The sequence below is a fragment of the Aquarana catesbeiana genome, linkage group LG05 (genome assembly GCF_042186555.1).
Source record: "Aquarana catesbeiana isolate 2022-GZ linkage group LG05, ASM4218655v1, whole genome shotgun sequence".
NCBI lineage: Eukaryota > Metazoa > Chordata > Amphibia > Anura > Ranidae > Aquarana > Aquarana catesbeiana.
Window position 1 is genome coordinate 145,417,212 of NC_133328.1, and position 17,901 is coordinate 145,435,112.

The 17,901-nt window shown below is 40.6% G+C and overlaps 1 protein-coding gene across 1 annotated transcript in view; it reads right to left on the reverse strand.

Annotated features, from left to right (window-relative positions):
• Nucleotides 1-8,737: 8,737 nt before the first annotated feature.
• TOP2B (DNA topoisomerase II beta) overlaps nucleotides 8,738-17,901 on the reverse strand; it is a gene marked incomplete in the record, with an annotated part of 144,007 nt that continues 134,843 nt past the window's right edge. The window contains 4 exon segments of the mRNA XM_073630261.1: nucleotides 8,738-9,245; nucleotides 11,996-12,081; nucleotides 13,466-13,591; nucleotides 13,842-13,955. Coding sequence (XP_073486362.1) covers nucleotides 9,087-9,245; nucleotides 11,996-12,081; nucleotides 13,466-13,591; nucleotides 13,842-13,955 — 485 coding nt within the window.

Sequence of the window (17,901 nt, forward strand, 5' to 3'; positions counted from 1 at the left end):
GTTTTAGACCCTCCCAAAAGATCACAAGAATTGTCATTTTTCCAGAGGAAAGGCTTTTATCACTGCAAGCGGTGCTATGCTTGTAAGAACACCAAACAAAATGGACAGAAATGTACCGATTTTAAAGCCACGAGCGATAACACACAATATGAGATTAAGGATTTTATGACATGTAAAAGTGAAGGGGTCGTGTATGTATTACAATGTCCATGCTCATTACAGTACATAGGCAGAACGAAAAGACCATTGTGGAAACGGATCAGAGAGCACATACAAAATATAATAAAGGGATTCCCCAAACATAGCGTTTCACGCTATTTTGCCTCACATCACAATAAAAATCCAGCACTTTTGAAATTTTGGGCAGTTGAAAAATACAGACCCCACTGGCGGGGTAGTAATAAAGTAAGGGAATTAAGCAAACAGGAATCCAAATGGATATTTAATATGCGTACTCTCACACCATCAGGCTTAAACATAGAGTTTGACTTGAATTGTTTTATATCCGATTTTTAACTTATATATTAATGTTAACATGTCCTCGGTTCTTCTCCTAAATCTTTCCCAGAAATATGTTATTATTGGTATTTTATTTTATTTTATAAATTTTAAATATTTTGTATATCTTTTTAACAACATGTGTATGGGATATTAATTATACCACCAATTTAGGCATACATATGTGGGTTAGAAAGTATATTCTATTTAATGATAGTGGTATTTTAAGTTTAATTTTATGTAATGGTTTTAAATTCACTGTTAAATAAGGTGCAATCCCAAGTATACCCACGGGGGGAGCATCCCAAGTGTATACGTACACTATTTTAACTAAAATGCTTTTATAACATCTGATTCTATATAAAGTTTAAATATATTGTAATAAATGTTGTATGTAATAGGGAACCTAGAATCATGTTGTAATATGTAGGTTGTAATGAGCGTCTGAATGTGAAGGAGATCGCGCTAATGAAATGATGATGCAATGACTCCCAGGGTTACCATGACTACCAACACACACACTATAAGTACTCAGCAGGCTATCAACACGGGCACCCTTGAAAAAGTCACGTGTCTGTGACGCAACACGTAGGGAGGAGGAGCCTGTGACGTTTCCAGCAGTAGCTGTGTGTGAGCACTGGCTACGGATGAAAAGCCTTTAGCGCAGAGCTCTATGCAGCTGATCATTGTAATGCGATCTTGTGAATGGGGATATGTAAGTGAAACAAAGTATCCTAGCATATAGTATCTATCTACTGTGATCTCTGCGCAATGGATGTGTTTTTCTTTATTTTGCATGTCAATAATATGAGCGGAAAATCAAACTAAAACGGAACTGGCGATGGAGTGACAGTAAAACTTTCAATATATTCTTTATACATTTTTACAGCAAATCGGCACTGAAGTCACTAATTTTGATATAACTTATCAGTTGAACTTTGAGCATTTAATGTTGGCGCCCATAAATTATTCATTTATTTATTTATTTTATGTTTTTTGGCAGATACAATTAAGGATTATTGTGTATTTATTTCAGAGGTGTTTTATATGGGTGAATGAATAGGGTAATATATTTTTAATTGGTAGTATTTATTTATTTAAACCACTCATTGAGCTACACACTAGGGTGTAATAATAACAGGATATCAGTGCAATTAATCACATTCAGTTAAAGGTTTTTTGATAAATTGCTCAGAAAAGTACGGGGCATTTTGATGCCAAGAGAGGGAGTTCAAGGACCGATCTGGACCGAGAGTGAGACAAAACAGCAGAACCTGCATTGCTGACACAGGGAGATTGGGGTGTTCATCTAACAGCTGCTCTCACCGCTGTTCGTTGGAGGCTTTAGGGAGAGACTGAGGGGGCCCCTTTTGCCGTGGACAACTGCAGGTATATCCTAGGAACTGGTGAGTGGTCTATTTGCCCATTACTGACAGAGACTGAGTTGCTGAGAGCAGGAAACCAAGTTTGCCCAGATTACACTGCATCTATATCAGCCCTGCACAGCACCTCTACCAAACCTATACGACCAGTTACACCAAACTGTCAGAGCTTCTGACTGGCATCTACCTTGTATTTGTGTCAAGACCACGCTGCCCCTCTAGCACACACTGCCTGCAGGTTTAGCACGACTAGTTAAGTGCACCAACACTTTTGAAAGGGCCTGACGATAGTCGGCAGAAGAACCACCCTAATGACTGCTCCAGCCACTCAACCTGCCCACAAATCCCCTCCATACCCATTCTGGTCTTCTCAAATACTGACAGTGCTTACTAGATGGTTTAGGCCTAGCATAGCTGCTGTTAGCTCAATGTGGCAGTTTAGCTCCCCCGAGAGGCAATTGGATTTTCCCTGGATCAACTTTACCTAGAAATGTCAGTACCCAGTTATATTATGTATATTTAGGAAAGAATCCAGGCCTTTTTTAAAGTAATCTACTGAGTTGGCCAGAACCACCTCTGGAGGGAGTCTATTCCACATTTTCACAGCTTACTGTAAAGAAACCTTTTTGTATTTGGAGATTAATTTTTTTTTCCGCTAGACGTAAAGAATGCCCCCTTGTCCTCTGTGATGACCTTAACCACTTAAGGACCGGAAGATTTACCCACTTAATGACCAGGCCATTTTATGCAATACTGACAATTGCACAGTTGTGCGACGCTGTGCCCAAACAAAATTGGCGTTATTATTTTCCCACAAATAGAGCTTTCTTTTGGTGGTATTTGATCACCTCTGCATTTTTTATTTTTTGCAGATTTTGACAATTTTGAAAAAAAAAACTATATTTTTTACTTTTTGCTATAAGAAATATCCCAAAAAAAAGTACAAAAATGAATTTCTTCATCAGCTTAGGCCAATATGTATTCTACATATTTTTTGGTAAAAACCCCCCCGCAATAAGTGTATATTGATTGGTGTGCGATTTTTAGCGGGACTGTGACATTGCGGCGGACAGATCGGACACTTTTTTGGGAGCACTGACATTTAGAGCTAAAAATCCCACTGATTACTGCATAAATGTCACTGGCAGGGAAAGGGTTAACACTAGGGGGCGATTAAGGGGTTAAGTGTTCCCTAGTCAGGGCTTTCTTACTGTGGGGGCAGTGTACTGACAGGGAAGAGAGAGAGATTGCTGTTCCAAATTACTAGGAACAGATCTCTCTCTACTTCCTTGACAGAATGAGGATTGGTTTACATTGACAGATCCCCGTTCTGTGTCTCTCAGGAGCAATCGCGGGTTGTCGGCGGACATTGCGGCTGCCAGACACGCGCATCGGGTGCACATGCTCCCTATACCCTTTAAGCGGCCATCGTACAGATACTGCGATTTACGCAGGGGAGCCAACCTGCCGCCGTACAATGACAGCGGCTGGTCGGCAAGTAGAGTTTATAACTGAACACCAAGTTCACTATATGGACCACATGTATTTGTACATGTTGATCACATCCTCCTTTAATCTCTTCTCAAGAGAGAATTATTTCAGTACCTCTAATCTTTCCTCATAGCTGAGCTCCTCCATGCCTCTTATCAGTTTGTTTGCCCTTCTCTGCACTTTCAGTTCCCCAATATCATTTTTGAGAACTGTTGCCCAAAACTGAACGGCATATTCCAGATGAGGTCTTACTAATGATTTAAACAGGGGCAAAATAAAATCTCGCTCTCTGGAGTCCATACCTCTCTTAATACAAGAAAATACTTTGCTCACTTTGGAAACTCTAGCTTGGCATTGCATGCTATTATTAAGCTTATATTCTACCAAAACCCCCAGATCCTTCTCCACTATGTATTTATTATCAATCAACTGTGTTTACTCTTTTTAAATCATGATGGCAACACAAACTAGCCAAATGGCAAAGAAATCATTAATTCTGCCAGGGTATGTAAACGTATGAGCACAACTGTAAATACATTTATCAACATTAAACCTCATTTGCCAATTAGTTGCCCAATTAGACAGTGCATTGAGGTCGGCTTGTAAATTGGAGACATCGTGTAAGGACGTTATTCCACTGCATAGCTTAGTGTCATCTGCAAAGACAGAACTGGTACTTTTAATAATCCCAGACCCATTTATAGAGGTATTAAAAAGTAAAGCAGGCCATACATGGTCGAATTTCGAACAAATTTTCTTTTCAAAATCAGAAAGTTCCTTTTTTTTTATGCTGCCACTATTGATTTTCGAAATTCGGCCGGCCAAGCCTTCAATTTCACCTCATGTTGCTACAGAAAAGAATTTTCGTGGCTGGGAATCTTCTTTTCTCTCCGTAAATGTTCTTTTCTTGCACATGCACATTTTTTTTTCTTATTACATTTATCGCATGATTCTCCCATCATTAATTAGAAAATTGTTTGTTTTTAAAAAAATTTCCAACTTGTCCGATTCCACAAATTTGATGACTGCACGAATATCAGCCATTGCTGCAGCCCACTAATGGTGCGAAATTCGTACGAAAATTCTTAGATACGATTTTCGAAAGAAAATTCTTTCGAAATTCGAGCCGTGTATGGCCGGCATAAGGGTCCCAAAACTGAACCTTGGGGTAGAACATTGATAACCTTAGACTATTCAGAGTAAGAATCATTAACCACTACTCTCTGAAATCGTTTTTTTTTTTCTATCCATTTACAAACTGATCTTTCCAAGCCTTTAGACTTTACCTTACACATTAGCCATGTGTGGGGAACTGTGTCAAACGCTTTTGCAAAATCCAAGTATACAACGTCCACAGCCACGCCTCTGTACAAGGTTTTACTTACCTCCTCATAAAAGAAATCAGGTTTGCTTGACAATTTCTGTGTAGATAGACATCTTGTAGGTCTACTGATGGCACATATCCCCCTTGTCAGAAAGAAGCAAAGACCGATCTCATGGTAAGTCAGGAGTTTTGGTACATAAAGAAATCTGTTTAGAAATGTCCAGTTTGGGAACAATGTCCCCATTTGGTTTTTGAATTTGAAAAGAAACCTTGAAAAATGATCTTACAAAAGAACTTGAAAAAAAATCACTCCTTGTGCCTGAAGTTTGTGAAAAAAGCAAGGGCCGGCAGAGTTAGGTCTATTTTGAATCCCATTAAAATTACATACTGGATCCAGGGATGAGATCTTGGATCCAGACTAGTGCAAATGCCAATAGACTTCCCTTCATTATGAGATGGCTTCTGGGCAAGCTCCGGAGTCCATGGCTTATGACGAAAGGAGGTGTTAAGACTTGGTTTAGAATTTGAGACCTGGGGAGAGCAAAAAGGTAGAGGTAGGAGACTTGGGCTTTTTCTGATGGGGTAGGAGTACCTTCCCCCAGTGAATTCCTTGATTAACCACATAAAGACCAGCCTCGTTTTGGATTTTAGGTGTTTACATGTTTAAAACAGGTTTTTTTTTTTTTTGCTAGAAAATGACTCAGAACCCCCAAATATTATATATGTTTTTTTTTTTTTTCTAACACCCTAGAGAATAAAATGGCGGTCGTTGCAATTCTTTTTTTGCACCGTATTTGCACAGCGGTCTTATAAGCGCACTTTTTTTGGAAAAAATTCACTTTTTTGAATTAAAAAAATAAGACAACAGGAAAGTTAGCCCATTTTTTTTGTTATATTGTGAAATATAATGTTACACCAAGTAAATTGATACCCAACATGTCAGGCTTCAAAATTGCGCCCGCTCGTGGAATGGCGTCAAACTTTTACCCTCAAAAATCTCCATAGGCGACATTTAAAAAATTCTACAGGTTGCGTGTTTTGTGTTACAGAGGAGGTCTAGGGCTAGAATTATTGCTCTCTCTCTACCGGTCACGGCGATACCTCACATGTGTGGTTTGATCACCGTTTTCATATGCGGGCGCTATTCGCGTATGCGTTCGCTTCCGTCGGGACGGGGGGTTTTTAAACTTTTTTTGTTATTAGTTTACATTTTTTTTTTTTTTACACTGTTTAAGTGTCTCTTGTAATAGAAAAAAGTATGACAGGACCTCTTAAATATGAGATCTGGGGTCAAAAAGACCTCAGATCTCATATTTACACTAAAATGCAATAAAAAAAAAAAAAAAAAAGTAAATTAAAAGACGTTGAAAAAAATATGCCTTTAAGAAGCGTGGGCGGAAGTGACGTTTGGACGTCGCTTCCACTCAGCAGAGTCATGGAGACGAGTGGGCGCCATCTTAGCCTCACTCGTCTCCAGACACAGCACTGACAGGACGCGATCGCCTCCGCCGGCTCCGGTAAGCGGCGGAGGGCACCGGATTGCGGCGGGAGGGGCGGCCCTCTTCCGCCACCGATAAAAGTGAAATTGCGGCGAACCCGCCACAGGGACCACTTTTATTAGAGAGCCGACCGCTGCACGAAAACGGGGATACCGGGGTTATGGCAGCTAGCTGCTGCTGCCATAACCACGGTATCCGCCGCCAAAGTTTGGACGTACATCGTCGTGCGGAGGTCGGCAAGTGGTTAATTTATCAGGGGATTCCCAAATTGGCATTCACCATTAAAAGGCATACGTAGAAAATGCTTTTCACAAGTAAATTAAGGCAGAATTTCAGTTTTCTGTGGAAAAAATAAAAGTCAGCAGCTACAAAAACTGTAGCTGCTGACTTTTAAAAACAGCCACTTGGCTGTCCCACGATCCAGCGGTTACCCCATTCGGTCTCACCTGCTGTCTTCTTTCCTCTGCGCCAGGTGCACACTGTACATTGTGAGTGGTGGATGCAGTCTTCTGGGACCTGTCACGTGCCTAGGCAGTTGGAGTGGGCACCTGTCAAAATCAGGTACCAGCTGCCCCCACCCCCTCAAAAGTGCCAATTGTTCAAGAGGAGCGGGGAACCAGTCCTTAAAGTGCAACTTCCCCCTTTGGGTGGAGCTCCACTTTAAGCAGACCAAACTTTTAAAAACCACTTGATATCCTTAGGCCGTCATATGACGGCCTCGACTTTCCGGGGTTATATTTGAATGATACCTGAGGCTACAGACATCATTCAGATATGGGCATTTTCAGCCGGTGATTCCGTACACCATAAGAATGATCATAGCGGCTGTTCCGCCGCTTGATCGTTCTTACGGGCGGCGAAAGGGGACGTCCCCCCCTCCCGCCGCTCTCCGGTGCTTCTACCGACTCACCTCAGCGATCGGTGAGTCGGAGAGCGGATCCGCCGGCCCCGGATGTTGACCATGGAGATTTCCGGCGGACCAGATGGTCGCCGGAGTCTCTATGATCGTTCGGAGGCCGGGCGCGATGTTATGACGTCACGCCCGGCCTCTGCATTAAAAAAAAAACGGCGCCACCTCGGCTGGGAAGCGGTGATCGGTTTTTTATTTTAGGCTTCCCAGCCTAGTGGTGAGATGTGGGGTCTTATTGACCCCATATCTCACTGTAAAGAGGTCCTGTCATGCCATATTCCTATTACAAGGGATGTTTACATTCCTTGTAATAGGAATAAAAGTGATCAAATTTTTTTTTTTTTAAAGTGTCAAAATAAAAATTTTTAAGGAAAATTAACAATAAAAAAAAAAAAAAAAAAAATTTTAAAGCGCCCCTGTCCCCGTGTGCAAGCACGCAGAAGTGAATGCATACGTAAGTCCCGCCCACATATGAAAACGGTGTTCAAACCACACATGTGAGGTATCGCCGCGAACAATAGAGCAAGAGCAATAATTCTAGCCCTAGACCTCCTTTGTAACTCAAAACATGTAACCAGTAAAAAATTTTAAAGCGTCGCCTATGGGGATTTTTAAGTACCAAAGTTTGGCGCCATTCCACGAGCGTGTGCAATTTTGAAGCGTGACATGTTAGGTATCTATTTACTCAGCGTAACTTCATCTTTCACATTATGCAAAAAAATTTGGCTAACTTTACTGTTTTGTTTTTTTTAAAGCATGAAACTGTTTTTTAAAAAAAAAAAAAAAAAAAAAAAAAAAAAAAAAAGTTTGAAAATTTGCTGCGCAAATGCCGTGCGAGATAAAAAGTTGCAATGACCGCCATTATATTCTCTAGGGTCTCTGCTAAAAAAACATATATAATGTTTGGGGGTTCTATGTAATTTTATAGCAAAGAAATGATGATTTTTTACATGTAGGAGCGATGTGTCAGAATTGGCCTGGATGCGAAGTGGTGTTAAACCACAAAATTCTGAATCCTGTCAAGGTTTTCAAAAGAATTCAGACATAGAAAGGCTGCATGGTGCTTGCCTCAGAGGGAGCTAGAACCAGATACGGGGAGCAGTGTCAAAATTGCTCCGGGACAAGGTAGCAGCTATTACCCAGAGTGTGGTTTGAGTTTTCTGTAGGCCAATTATAGAACAGATGTCATTTGGCTCTTTTGTCCCAGCTCCCTTGTGCCTGTGATCTACCATTGCTAAGTGAGTGGATCCCCCTGTGGGGTTAGTCCCGAAATGGAGGTTGAAATCGATGGGGTTTTATGTGGCTGAGTCTGTGCGGGAGCTGAGTGACATTAGAGAATTTTCTTTCTGAATTCCAAACTACCAGCATGCAGATCCAGTATACCATCATTTACCAGCTAGTAATGTAAATGCAGACCAAAGAAAGCAGGAGGAAGAAGGGATCAGTCAAAGCCAAACAGATGAGTTTAAAGCTTGCACCACAGCACTGCAACAGGATAAGCCCTCCTCGGCAGAGCACTAGCTAGATATTAAGGAGAGGTAGATTATCAGTGTTATGTTCAGGATGAGGTCTTATTGCTTAAGTACCCTTTCTGCAGCAGCTTCCCTATTCTCCTAAGAAAAAACAAACTCTATTGTATTTCCATTTTTTAATGTTTTATCTTCATCTTAAAAAGCAGGGCTGCTCTGTTATTTTTTTCTGTATTTTTTTTTTCAAGACAATTAAAATGTGTGCTTGAGCACGGCAGTCTAAAACATTTCTACAAGCCAAATTGATACAAGTACATGACATTTCATGAGTAAAAAAGAGCAGAAAACTGTATGTGTAACAACAAATGTTAAAATGCCTACGACGATAATAAAAAACATCAAATACGTCATCACATAAAATAAGACAATGTACAAAAGTCGCCAACAGGAGGGACGAGAGGACTACACAAGATACTTTGCTGGAAAACAGTTTGGTGCTCTTCGGGCACATAACTAAAACATAGCAAAATCATCATCATCAGATTCTGCAAAATATTTCACTTCTTTCCTGGCCCGGCCAGGCCGCTGCCTTGTCGCACTTTCGTTTCCAGTTTCTGATGGGAAAATGTCCACGTCTGAATCATTGTCAAATGCGGTTGTTTTCTTTGATTTCTGGAATAAAAACAGTGGCAGAGAAGGGTTTTAAAAATTATACAATTATAATGTAAAAGACCCAACTCACGCAATAAAAATTACATCTGCACATTGTAATTAGTATATTTTGGTCACAGACAGTTAATCAGAGGTTAAGAAAGCAGGGCTTCCTGGATATATTCAAACTGGCCGATCTAAATATTTAAAGGGACAATCTAAAAACAGTTGTTCCGACTGCTAGACGCACTCCAAGGGCGCCATTTAATAAACAGTGGTATGGCCTTACTGCATCTATATCATTGAGTGTGATATATTACTAAAGTGCAGCATTGTGCTTTATAAACTTGGCACCCTGCTAGCTTCAGGACTTTAAAGTCAGCAACAGGCTATTTGCCACTTCCTGCCCTTAGACCATTTATAAGTCCTGGACTCCATATGGGTAAAACAAGTGAGAACACTCAGGGCCCACACATGTATGTAAAAAATGTGTAGTTATTGCACCACACATTTATCTCTGTAAATAGAGAGCAATAATTTTAGGGTCATAATTCATTGTCTGCCTCGTCCCCTCCCCCCCATCCTCCACTGGGGGATGAGGTAACCACTCACACTTCCAACTCAGAACCAGAAGTTAAAAGTGGGAAGAGTATATTGTGTTTGTGTGACCTAAAATTTATTTTTGTGTATTTTTTAGCTAAAAGTATGTTAAGTCCACAAATATCAATCATAGAAAATTGAAACTGATACCATTGTATTTCTTTCAGAAAATACATAATTGTATGGGGGTTCAAGCACAAAATGTTGGTTTTAATGTGTGAAAAATGTAAAAAAAAAAAAATCACTCCGGGTGTAAAGTGTGTGTGTGGGGTGGCGGGGTGAAGTAAGCCAGGAACGGCTTGGTCATGTGACCTGTCAGCTGTGACTGACCTCTCCCCCAATCACAAAGTGACAAATCCGCACACAGAGGCAGGCAATGTGCAAATCTCGACTTTTCCAGTAGGTGGGGATGGGGCCAAGTTTAAATTTTATTTTTAGGATTTATAAAACGACTTCAGCTGTGTGACTTTAGATCTACTGTTTTAACACGAGATTTTCAAGGCCGATGGCCTATGCTTTGAAATATTTTCACAATATGAATATGCTCCTTTTTTTACTATAACTCTGTTGTTGTTAGCTCATGGTGTTACCCATATTGAATGCATTATCATACTTGAATCAGGTCTGCATTAACAGGACAGATAGAATGCAATTTTGGACAACTGCAACATACAGCTTGTGTATAAAGTACATCAAAACACGCAATTTAATTTTGGCCACTACATTCTTCTCCAATGTGTAAACTTTTGAAATAAAGAATATGTTAAAAAAAAATGGGTAAAGTAACTGGAATTGTGTAAAAATAAACACAAAACTAATTTAAAAAAATCTGCATTTGGGCTTTATGGAGGCTTGGGAGGCCCAGAACAACACTAGCAAAGCCAATAATTTACAACAGTGAACACAAATTTGAAATGTTGGAGGCCTTTTTTTGGTCTTTGGATGTGGAGAAGGCCTTTGACAGAATAGTCTGGGACTACATAGACGCTACCTTAACATGATTTGTGTCAAGATGATAGCAGTGTTTATGTCCCTATTCCAAAACCCTATTGCAAAGGTAAAACCCAACAGCACCCCAGCATGACATATCCAATGGCACTTGCCAAAGCTGTCCATCATCACACCACTTCTTCATTTTGACACTTGAACACTTTTTTTTTTTTCTTACACAACCCCTGATTCCAATTCCCATCTGTTTCAAGCTTTTGAAATATTCAGAAATATCTCCAACTTGAAAAAATTTTTTTCCAAATCATTAGCATTTAACCTCTCTATTTCCATTGTATACCAGTGCACCCACTGTCTCCTCAAATCCTCAAAATTCAAAAATGTTCTGTGCAGGGCCCTCCATCAGGACCGTCCACACAAAGAATGATTTTACTAACCCAGGGGAGAATTTAGGATTGTTCCTCCAGGTGCTCAGAGGCACTAGGGTTAGAAATGTTGTATGACCTATTGTGGGCTGTGTGACATGGGGATCTAGGGAACGTATGAGAGGGATAGTTTGCAAGAGTTATTCTCCAGGTATATCTAGTCCTTATTGCCTCAGTCCCTGTGAGTAGAGGGAGAGGGGAGAGAAGAGATGCAACTGTGCACAGCGCTGGATCAGATAAGTATTAAAGGAGGGGGGGCAGAGCAAGTTGTAAAACATTTACCTTAAAAAAATTACACTTTCCCCATCACTGGGAATTCTCACTCTTCTTGTCAAATCCTACTAAGAGCGGAGATTGCACTCACAAAAGAAGAGGAACAAGGTGGAGAATGGTGAATGATTTAATGACTGTTTTCAACATCGTTTATTTTTGAAAAATATACTTGGAACTTTTACTTTTATTTCTTCTTTTATCATTTTTTTTTATATCTTATATTTATGATTGTAACAAAAATAAAAAATAAAAAATCTGCATCCATCCAAAACAAGCTTAGTCAACAAAGATGTCGGGAGATTGGCACCACAGACATTTATAAGGCAAGGGCAGGAGACCGATGACTTGGGGTGCAGAATGTAAACGATCCATAAGGACTATGCCCACGGAGGCTGTGGGCATTAGATTTAGGCGAATATGCATCTTTAGAAGGGGAGGGTGTGATCGATTAGCTGAGGACATTGCAAAAACAACAAGTGTGCTTTGTCTGAAAGTGTGCTCATTCTTTAATAGCAGCATACGTACTTTGCTGGATGTGGGTTTCTTCCCAGGATTGTAATCTCCTTCATTCTCTGAACCTGATGTTTTCCTTTTCTTCCCTCTTCCTTTTGCTTTAAAACAAAGAACACAAATGCAACGTTACCTTATCTGTAACACAATGATGCCTCCTAGTGGCCTATAGCAGGAATTTCAAAGTCAACTACACTGAGAACTACAGAAGAAATACAACAATCTTCTAAATGTTATAGGTATGCTTAATATTTTCTGAGTGTAGTATGAGCTGAAACACCTCATTATTTATCTCTAAAAATGTCAGGTTCCTGCAAGTGACATCTATAGCATTAGAAAAAACAGGAGTGCATACTGTGGGGTGGGAGTAGGAGACAGGTTCCTGTGTGCATTTCCTCATACAGCATGGCTTCATCATTTGAACATATAAATACAGAGTGGTAATGTGGGTATCTCTGCTGTGTCAAAACATGGACTTTGCTGGAGTTCTTCAGTGGGCACACGCTAAAATTCAGCTATCACTTACATGAATGTACATGTTAAAGAATATTTATAGGAAGACAAAAATATCCGGAAAAACGCATTTCAAAAAAGTTATAAATTGATTTGCATTTTAATGAGTGAAATAAGTATTTGACCCCTTTGCGAAACATGACTTAGTACACTTAAGACACTTGTGAAAAAAACTGAGGTCCTTCCAGTGTGGGAGGGGTTATTTGGGAGGAACCGTCTTACTATTGGTTGCCAGTGTCCAATCTCCTAAAGGTAAGCGTATAACCCACATAGTCATTATTATGGTGCTCTGTGTCCTGTGATGTACGATAAAGAAAGCTGAGATTAGCACTCCCTTTAAGAGTGTGCTCCTAATCTCAGCTCGTTACCTGTATAGAAGACACCTGAGAGCCAGAAATATTGCTGATTGATAGGGGATCAAATACTTATTTCACTCATTAAAATGCAAATCAATTTATAACTTTTTTGAAATGCGTTTTACTGGATATTTTTGTTTTTATGCTGTCTCTCACTGTTAAAATAAACCTACAATTATAGACTTATTTCTTTGTCAGTGGGCAAATGTACAAAATCAACAGGCAATCAAATACTTTTTTTCCCTCACTGTAGACAGTTGTCGCAATAACTTGTGACCTCACTGGAAGATTTCCCCTCTATTCCTGGTGTGGTGACTGCTGTAAACATTTAGGCTTCCCATTATTTTCTGTCCCAGGGACAACAGGCACCAGAACAAAGAGAATAAAACCACTAAGCATTAACAAGACAAGAACCTAGGTCTTCAAATGGTTAGTCCCTAGATAATAGAAAATAATGGGGAGAAAGGGGAACTTTAGTGAAATTAAAACCAGTGAACTCAATTAGTATTCAGAGAGAGGCAGAGATTGGTGGTAATTATCAAAAGCATCCAACGTGGCTCAGTTACAGCTATTCATAATTTATGCAAAGATTCTTGAAGAATTTGTTACCAGTTACCTTTGGGAGTAGTAGATTTCTTTGGGGAGCCAAACTCCAAGTCGGAATCTGAATTCACAAAAACATCAGACTTCTTTGGCTTTGGAGGTCGTCTTTGTTTTGGCGTTCCATCTGAGGTGGTTTTTGCTGTGTGTGAAAATGGAAGAGCTGTAAGTTACAGAGCAAAACTAACGATCAAGTTCAGTTCGTGGGCCCAAAAACTGTAATGCCAGACCACACTAGAACAAAAAAAAAAAAAAAAAGTTGAGAAATGGACACCTCAAGACAGAACTTAATACTGGTATAATTTCATAAAGCTGTTCCCAGAATCTTTTCAACATATTTACTCACAAATATATCTACCATTGGTATTAAAATCTGAAGCCCCCCATCTTACCTTTCTTTGTTGTTGTTTTGCTGGCTGGTTTTTCTGAAGACTTGAAGCTGATTGCTGAAGAGTAAAAGGGGGAGGAAGGCTCGTCCTCATCACTAATTAATTTTGTAGGTTCTTCTAATTTAAAGAAAAAAAAAAAAAAAAAAAACTCAACCAGTGGCAAGGGTTTCAAGGTTTTCAGTCAAGAAAAGTTAAAGTGGTTGTTAACCCACTGCAACTAAATTGTCCCATCCCCTCTGTCCCATAATAACAAGTGTCCCTGTGCCATGTAAGAAATCTTCCGATCTGTACCTATATGAGTTCTGCTCTCAGCGCTGAGCTGATTCCTTGGCTCTCTTCATTCTCCTGCTCACAGCTCCAGTGGGCGGGGGCCAGGCCCTCGCGCTGATGTCAGCCGGGGAGGAGGGGAAGAGAGGAGAGAGCGATCCGACAATCAGCTGAGTGCCGGGAGCCGTGCTCATATAGGTACAGGTTGGAAGATTTTTTTTTTTTTACACAAAATACAGGCACACTTGTTATCATGGTACAGAAGAGATACAGTTTTTCCTGCAACCAAAGAAATTTGCTTTATTCCCCCATCAAGACAGTGTTGATGCGGGAATCCCTCCTGCTGGGCCATTGTCTGCTCCTGATGGGGGCGAGAGGGGTAAGTTGTCCCTGCCGGGAGAAGACAGTGATTAGCGATAAGTTGCTACATCAGCCGCAAGTGATAATCGTAAGAGAATCCAGCAGGCTGGTTGTACCAAAGTTGATTGATCAACTTGGTAAATTCAGCCTAAACATTAACGATTCAAATCTCGTCCGGTTCCTGCTGAACCGGCCGAACTTCGAACTGTGTACTGCCAGGCTAAGTGTTTGGTAAAACAGGATATTTGTAGTTACATCCTTTTCTTGGGGTCTTAGAGGGAGTCAAGAAGTTTTTCACCTTCAGTTATACTACTGCATACAGAACTACCTGAAATTGGCAAACAAAATACTGTATGCCTGAGTTTTGTGGCAAAGCAGTATTGACAGCATGACAAAGTGGTGGGACCCTTGTCTCTCAATGGACTTCAATAGAGGATGCAGGAGTGAAGAAACATGGGGGACATTTCTTAATCAATAAAGAGAGAGAAGACTGCAGGTTGTTCCTTAGGACACTTCTGTTGAGGAGGCCTTGCCTGCTCTTAACACCAGTAGTGTCCTTGATAATGGTGTCAAGGGGAGACCCAATGCAGCTCAGATGTTTCTTGGACACAGGGTTTTGCAGGCAAATAATACCCTGCGCTTGTGTACTGACAGGAGACCCACGCAAGAGATAAGCTGGGAAGAGTCCAGTAAACCATATGTTTAAAGCTACAGCCATTTGCTCCATACATTCCATAAGTATGGGATCATCCTCAGCAGCAGTGAGATCTCTTTAAAGAATAAGTAAACTTTAAAAAAAAAAATAAAAACAATTTTGTGGGTAAAAAGCAGCAAAGTCTGTGGGTACTTTAGTAATTTGTTCATTCACAAAACTGTGAATGAATAAATGAATAACGTGGCCGCGCGGACGGAACCCCGCACAGCCATGGTCTTTTTAAACAGCGACAGCGGGGTGGGGTGGGTTTGGAGAGATCCCTGGCCTGCTGCCACACTCCCTGTGGCAGCAGGCCAGGGATTGGCTCCAGTATTGTGGACATGTTACGTGTTTCACTCTAAAAATGGATGGAACTAGTAATATGTTCCCAATGGTGAACTTATTATCCTTTAAGCTATTTTAACCAGTCAGCTATAGTTTGTCACAGTAAAGTCAGTCACAGAAGGGCTGAAGAGCAGGACCTGCTTGCAAGAACAGATCTAAAAAGGCTTCAAATGGCTTTTTGGTTGGGTCACAGTACATATATATATATATATATATATATATATATATATATATATAAAAAAACAAAAACACATACTGTCACCAGTTGGTGTCCCTGATCACTGCCACACCCCGTTATATAACACTGTACTGCACTGGTGACAGTATGTAACAAAAATTTTGATTAAAAAATTACAACTTCAAATAACTCGCCATGCCTCTTACTAAATACCTTGGACTTTCTATTTCTACTTTCCAAAAAGGGGTCATTTGTACTGTCCTGGTGTTTTCAGGTTTCAAGAAATTAGGTAGGCTGTCAGTATATCAGGATTGATCGATTTTCAGATATGTACCATAGTTTGTGGACTCTAACTTTTCTACAGACTAAATACACACTGTATTGGGTTTTTTTCACCAAAAATGTAGCTGAATGCATTTTAGGCTAAATTTATTAAGAAAGACTTGCAATAATTTATGACAGAAATTAAGAAAAATGTGTTTTTCTCAAAAGTTTGTCTTTTTTTGGTTAAAAAAAAAAAAATAAAAACCTAGTGCTGCCTCATCAGTGCCCGTCAGTGAAGGAGAAAGCAAAATTTTAGAACCGAAAAAGAACTTTTTTTTTTTTCAAAAATTTTTAGTTTGCTTAGCAAAAAATAAAACCCCAGTGGTGATCAAATACCACCAAAGGAAAGCTCTATTTGTGGGAAGAAAATTATAAAAATTTTGCATGGGTACAGTGTTGCATGACCGTGCAATTGTCATTCAAAGTCTGCCAGCGCTGAAAATTGTCCTGGGCAGGAAGGAGCGAAAGTGCATGGTACTGAAGTAGTTAAATACAACCAAAGAAAGCTCAATTTGTGTGAAAAAAAAATGATAAACTTTATATGAATACAGTGTTGCGTGACCAATCAATTGTCATTCAAAGTGCAACAGCGAGGAAAGCTTAAAATTGGCCTGGGCAGGAAGGGGGTAAAAGTGCCTGGTATTGAAGTGCTTAACCGCTTTCCGCCCGCCGTCAAGGCTCTCCTTCTGGGTGGACTTCATATGACTGCCTCCCAGAATGACCGCTCTGGCGCGCACCCTGGGAGCGGGCATCGCGGCGATTGGTGGTGCAGTGTGTCAGTTTGACACACCGCTACACCAATCTCGGTAAGGAACCTCTGACGGAGGTTCTTTACCACGTGATCAGCTGTGTCCAATCACGGCTGATCACGATGTAAACAGGAAGAGCCGTTGATCGGCCTTTCCTCACTTGCGTCTGACAGACAAGAGTAAAGGAGAGACGATCGGCTGCTCTCCTGACAGGGGGGGTCTGTGCTGATTGTTTATCAGCGCAGCCCCCCCCAGATGCCCACCCAGGATGCCGCCAGGACCACCAGGGATTGGCACCACACTGGACCACCAGGTATGCCACCCTAGACCATCAGGGAAATGCCAATCAGTGCCCATCCCCAATGCCTGCCAGTGCCATCAGTGATGCCTATCAATGCCATCTATCAGTGCCGAATATAAGTGCCCATCAGTGGCATGTATCAGTGCCCAGCAGTGCCACCCTTAAGTACCCATCAGTGCAGCATTTCAGTGCCTATTAGTGCCTCCTATCAATGCTCATCAGTGCTGCATATCAGTGCCGTCTATCAGCACCTCATTGGTGCCACCTTATCAGTGCCCATCAGTGAAGGAGAAAACTTGCTTAAAATTTTATAACAGAAACAAAAGAAAAACTGTTTTTTTTTTTTTTATTTTAGGCTTTTTTTTATTTGTTTAGCAAAAAATAAAAAACGCAGAGGTGATCAAATACCACCAAAAGAAAGCCCCATTTGTTGGAACAAAATGATAAAAATTCTGTTTGAGTACAGTGTAGCATGACCATTTAATTGTCATTTAAACAGCATCAGCGCTGAAAATTGGCTTGGGCAGGAAGGGGGTGCAAGTGCCCTGTATTGAGGTGGTTAAACACAGGTGCATTTTCTACTGGTATGATAGTCATTTTATTAAGGGGGGACACTGCCGGTGTTTCATCAGATTAGGCGACCTGTCAGATTTTGTAATGGAAGTGACGTTCCGTCGCCGACATCTTGCTACAACCCGCACTTGTCCACAGTAAGGATACAATGAGAAGGCGGCAAGCGGACATCTTGTTACACCCACCGGAGTCTGGCATTTCACTTATATTTACGACTAAACCGAGCTTATGTAGTGACATTCAGTGTTTTTAAATCCATCTCACTGTTTTAA